Genomic DNA, 6,000 nt, shown 5'->3' with positions numbered 1-6,000 from the left:
GTGACCTTTATACGTCCCACGTGTTGCTACAACTGTTTAAATAACGTACCTGTCATTTTTATTTTCAATGTTAACATCCTGAACTTTTTACACTTATAACTTTAGTCTGTTTCAAAGCTTTTTTCAAAATGGACACTCTAGTGCATTGGGGTTTGAGGGAGGCTGTGTGGTTAAAGAAAATGGCTTGTAACCAGGAGATCCCCGGTTCAAATCCCCCCTCAGCCACTGACTCACTGTGTGACCCTGAGCAAGTCACTTAACCTCCTTGTGCTCCGTCTTTCGGGTGAGACGTAGTTGTAAGTGACTCTGCAGCTGATGCATAGTTCACACACCCTGGTCTCTGTAAGTCGCCTCGGATAAAGGCGTCTGCTAAATAAATAATAATAATAATAACAAGTGCTCTGGCTTTTCTGTTCTGTACCACATCATGCATCGTTATTGCTGTGTTACCTGTTGACAATGTGGCAATAATCCTTACAGTATCCATGCACTGGAGCGGACATTTTGAAAAGAGCTTTGAAACAAACTTTAAAGTTAGAAGTGTAAAAAGTTGCCAGGATGTTAACACTGAACAGTTGTAGTAACACGTGGGGACATGTAACGCTACATTTTTCAGAACCACGCTACTTACTCTTTAAGCCACAAAGCAACTTGCTTAATTAAAACCAAATCTAACATATCAAATATCTGTTATAAACAAAATAATTAGTCACATCAGATGTATATTCATAAAACAAACAAATACATAGTTACAGTATGTTACTGATTATCCTGTCATTTCGTCCCACCCTGAACATTGCTCTCCCTTAATAAATAATGACCAACCCTTTTTATGACACCTCCCTTTTATAACCAACAGCAAGATTTTAAAAGCTTTTAAAATCACAGCTCCAGATTTGCTATACTTTGAAAGAAAAAAATAAAAATAAGAAACAGGTAAGAAACAACTCATAAGGAATTGACTACATTACGGCAGCAAAATAGCCAAAGTTACTTACAACTTCAGTATTTGTACTGGGGTTGCCACCAGTGAAGGTAACATAGCAAAAGCATGGTAAAGCACAGGTAAGCATTGTACAGAATAGCGAGTTATGGTAAAGCATATCAATAATGTGTAGTATAACCATGGGAAATTATAGTATTGTGATAAACTTTAATGGTTCCATTATCTCCCCATTATTATTATTTGTTTATTTAGCAGACACCTTTATCCAAGGCGATTTACAGAGACTAGGGTGTGTGAACTATGCATCAGCTGCAGAGTCACTTACAATTACATCTCACCCAAAAGATGGAACACAAGGAGGTTAAGTGACTTGCTCAGGGTCACACAATGAGTCAGTGGCTGAGGTGGGATTTGAACTGGGGACCTCCTGGTTACAAGCCCTTTTCTTTAACCACTGGACCACACAGCCTCCCATTTGAGTATTCACTTAATTTAACTGCAGGTCAAATTTACCCAAACAAACATAATGCTACTGAAGTTTATACACCAAGAACTCAACACTTTGTTTCTTCTATAATTTTTTTTCTTGTCCTTCAGTCATTCCTTTCGCTTAACTTTCCTAACTGACTTCCACTGATAACCATGTATCCTTAATATGTCAGTCATGACAGGAACACCCGCATGAACCAAACTGTTGCGCAAATGAAAGTGCCGGTCCTTCTGCCAGTCATTTCATATTCCCGCCTCCTGCATTCTATTCCTCCACATGTTGCCCCGCCCACCTATCCTTGTTCCGTCCTAGGCTTCACCCAACGCTCTTTCTACCCGCCCTCATTCACCCGCTTTTCTGAGCCTTGTTTTCTGTAATCCTGGGCTGTCATTTACCAAGCGGGCTTGGTCAGGTGTTCCTGGGGAACGTAAAGAATACATTTTTTTGTTTTTAATTTCATTTTCTGCATCTGGAGGGGATACTTCATCACCATGTTCAGACGGATTTTGCAGCTGGTAAGGCTAACGTTAAGACAATTGTAAAGTAAACGTGCACGTACGATGTCTCTTACTTGTGTGTGCCTCAGACTGAATTACCCGTGTAACACAGGCCTATCCTTGCCCACTTTGCAGGCCGTGGAACTGTGGGCTAGGCCTTTCTGTTGTTATTAAACAGTAGCTAATCAATGACGGGTTAACAATCGGTGCTTGCAGGCGGTCTATCGTATTTTAATTAACGGGGTGGTTAGGCTTGCAAGTAACTGTGATTATAACCTTTGTGGGATGTGACTGAGGGATGTCCAGTACTAGAAACGGAGTCTTGGGTGGGCTGAATTACTGTATGTGGTGTCATGCAGTAAGTCATATGATATTGTGTGGGCGTTCCTCCTACATTTTGTACTGGTACGCTAATATAATGTTGCGCTATGCTTGGATAGAGAGAACTTGTTCATTAGTACCCATTTCTTTACTCCAGTTATTCTCTGTCTAGGTCCTGTTGCAAGTACTACATTTTAGTTAAAACCACATTTTATACAGGTAACATAATACTGTATTAATTACAGGTCTGTATTTTAACTACAGGATTTGAAAATGTTTAATTAACGTGGCTATACAGTTTTAAAATGGTTGTCGCTGAGATTGGCAATTTGAAACTTCAAAAAGTGAATGTTTGGTTATGTACAGCTATTCGTGTGCAGCTTCTGACGGCCAGTCAGTGTATATGGAGGCCAGATTCTCTGTATATCCGACTCTACATCATTTATTTTAGCTCATTGCATATATCTCAGAACTGCTTGTCCAATTGCCGTTAAAATTGCTTGTATGAAAATCAGTGCAAGTGTGTGCTGCATCATGCTGCTTTTTTTATGCATGGTATGTGGAATTGGATGGTTGAAAAGCAGCTGGCAGATAGACATTTATCAGAGCATCAGTTTCAAAAGTCAAATATTTGTGAACCACTTTTCTGGACTCCTTTTTAGATCCTGGAATCCTTTTTAGATCCTGAACTCCCTTTGAAGATCATATACCCTAGTAATATATCTATAAACGTGATTTTGAACGTTTGAGAAACATTGAAAGGCAATAGTAAGTTTTGTTTCTGGCTGAGATAGATGCGATGGCTTATCCATGCTTTTATCACCTTCGTATTATAGTAGTATAGGCAGCAGTGTGGAGTAGTGGTTAGGGCTCTGGACTTTTGACCGGAGGGGCGTGGGTTTAATCCCAGGTGGGGGACACTGCTGCTATACCTTTGAGCAAGGTACTTGACCTAGATTGCTCCAGTAAAAACCCTACTGTGTAAATGAGTAATTGTATGTAAAAAATAATGTGATATCTTGTAACAATTGTAAGTCGCCCTGGATAAGGGCGTCTGCTAAGAAATTAATAATAATAATAATAATAATAATAATAATAAGATTATTGTACAGTAATTGCTTACACCAATCACGTATTTTGATGACCTGAGCTTTGGACTCTTAAGGTTACAGTACTTGTCAATACAATTTCTCCCAGGCAAGGTGACAGGCATACTGTATCTTGTTGGTCAGTGACCTACGTTTTTATGGGGCTGACTGGTTAAAAGCAGTCCGTTTTAATTAATCAAGCATGGCATTTGCTATTCTACAGGCTGCTGGAGGTCATCATAGCATGGCAATGTACTTATTTTTAAGATGCTAACATCTGTAATATGTGGCTCATATCCTTGTCCTTGGCCTAGCACACTGTGACATAAGTAGGCAAAAGACTTCTGACCTATGTTGTTTTTTTTTGTACTGTGTTCAGTTTGTTCACCCTTTATTTTTGTTTTTCCTCCAGACACCAGGGAAAGGCAGCTCCCAGGGCTCAGACTCCGATCAGCCAGCTGCTGCTGAAGTAAATCATGAAGAATCCTCCGAGGTACGTTATTCTAATGATGTAGCTCATTCTTAAAACCATATTGTAAAAGTACAGAATAAAGCTGCAGAGCCTGACCAGGATGCATAGTTTGTTTTATATTTCTTTTTCCCAGTATAGAACTAACTCCTGTACTCCCTCCTGTAACGGAATACCGTCGCAGTGTATTTTATAGAGATGATTACCTACTCATGCTTAATTAGTTAGAATAAGGAGTGATGCAGCTGTGAACGTTTAATTTTATATCTGGCATTACCAAACTAGTTGCACATGCTGGTCTTTCTGCTAAAGAGCTGTGTTACAGAATGCTGCATAATCTGACTGAGGAAACATTTGAAAAAGACTGCCAACTGCTTAGGATTACTGTACATTTGAATTATGATGCTTCTGTCCTTTAGCAACTTTCAAGTGCCAAATAATAAAAGAAACAACTGTGATAGGTAGTTTTATGCAATGTCAGTTGTCATTTTTGTAATCTGGTACTTTTAAAAGCTGCTGTAAGGGTAGCAGTGCCGAAATGTAATCCTAGACGCCCCATGTTAAGATAATTTACCATGAACTATTAGAAAGGTTTATTTTTTATTATTTTTTTTAACATAAAAGTAAACTGTCTGAAATGAGACTAACATATGAACTGTATTGCCTGCACTTTAATTTCTGTTGCAGCTACCATTCTCTCTCATGCATTTGTTGCTTTCATTAATTTTTCATTCACTGCTTTGTTGCCTTACAGTTTCACAGGGGTTTATCTGCCCTCTCTGTATGTGTTCTTACAAAATGTCTACTGACCTGTTTGACCATTACCAGAGTGAGCATGGGGAGGCAGACACAAATCCACAGGACCAATGAAATCCACTACCTGTAACTGTGGGTCACTGTGTTTTATTTGTTAGACATTGGGTGGTGGAGCTTCCCAGCGGTAGACAGGCTCTTTGTGTTTTGCGGTGCTGCTCATTTTATTTCCTTGCATGTAAATGTGTTTTCTGTTTGTTTGTTTGTCTGTTTATTAGTCAATACTGTCCCCTAAGTATCCACAGCATAGTGCTCTGTAGGTCTGTTCATTTGTAAGAGGCCTGTTTTTAACAGCAATATTGTAGACAAGGTTAGTGTTAAATGGGTTAGTTGCTAATTAAATAATACAACGTTTTACAAACACACAATCAAATTGTTAATATTAAGAGAAAGCACTCCGGTGCAGTGGTAACATGTAGATTTGGAAGGGATGTCAGAAATGATCCGTTTCAGAAACAACAGTGTTAAATCACAATGATTTACACAAATGAGAGAAAGAAGGTTTCTAATAGTGAATGATAGTGCATGGCAGGCAAGAATTGAATGTCCTTTCATTTCTTCAGTTAGTTTATTTGTATGTTAATGTAGGTTGGTTAAAGTGATCCTCATTGGCTTGTGGGTTAAATGGCATTCCCCAGTGTCTGCTTAGAAGGTAAATAGATATGGCTCATTATTCCCTGTTGGCTGGTTAGATGTGCTTCTGTATTCCCTATTGGCTGGTTGGAAGTTACATGTCTGTCCTCTCAAATGGCTGATTGTAGTAGGAGGTTGACACTTTTTTTTTCTCAGGCTGGGTTAGTCTAGTGCTGGGACGAACATGGAATTTTTATGTTCGGATATCCGTTCCAGATTCAAACAAGTATTTGAATGTTTTTTTGCCTTCGAGCACATATAAAGAAATGTTCGCTCGAATATTCAGGTATTTCACTAGGTTATTCATTTGTGCGGCATTAGGCTGAAGAAGTTGTGGAGGCTGAGACTTTTGAAACTTAGCAGAGGTGTATGTCTCCATAATGTGGCTGGTTTTCTAAGAAAAGCTTGAATCTGATAAAACTGCTTGTTGCAGTTCCCTTTAACACTGTGGCCTTCTACCCCACAGGGTTTTATTTGTCCCCAGTGTATGAAGGCTCATGCCTCTGCAGAAGAGCTATTCAAGCACTATGAAGCATTTCATGAATCCAGTGGTCAGTCGGTTCACAGAGGGTCAGACAACCAGTCCCCAGGAAGGTGAGAAGTTTGTTTCCAGGTATACCATAGTAGCTGTGTGATGGTTTAAATTTCAACTGCAGTAGGTAGGAACTGAGCTACAGTGTATGATGCATAATTAAAAAGCAGAGATTCATTTGAGAGTTTATCCATAACTACATCAGTGATCA

At 39.2% G+C, this 6,000-nt stretch overlaps 1 protein-coding gene across 1 annotated transcript in view; it reads left to right on the top strand.

Moving 5' to 3' along the window:
- The first annotated feature begins 1,735 nt into the window (after positions 1-1,735).
- The window catches only part of LOC117419784 (early endosome antigen 1-like), a 30,308-nt gene continuing 26,043 nt past the window's right edge, over positions 1,736-6,000 (top strand). The window contains exons 1-3 of the mRNA XM_034032893.3: positions 1,736-1,951; positions 3,755-3,835; positions 5,724-5,851. Coding sequence (XP_033888784.3) covers positions 1,928-1,951; positions 3,755-3,835; positions 5,724-5,851 — 233 coding nt within the window. The 5' untranslated portion in view covers positions 1,736-1,927. The remainder of the gene's footprint in view (positions 1,952-3,754; positions 3,836-5,723; positions 5,852-6,000) is intronic.

Source organism: Acipenser ruthenus, chromosome 14, assembly GCF_902713425.1.
Source record: "Acipenser ruthenus chromosome 14, fAciRut3.2 maternal haplotype, whole genome shotgun sequence".
Classification (NCBI taxonomy): domain Eukaryota; kingdom Metazoa; phylum Chordata; class Actinopteri; order Acipenseriformes; family Acipenseridae; genus Acipenser; species Acipenser ruthenus.
The sequence above is the reverse complement of the archived record's forward strand: the minus strand, read 5'-3'. Positions and strand labels throughout refer to the sequence as shown.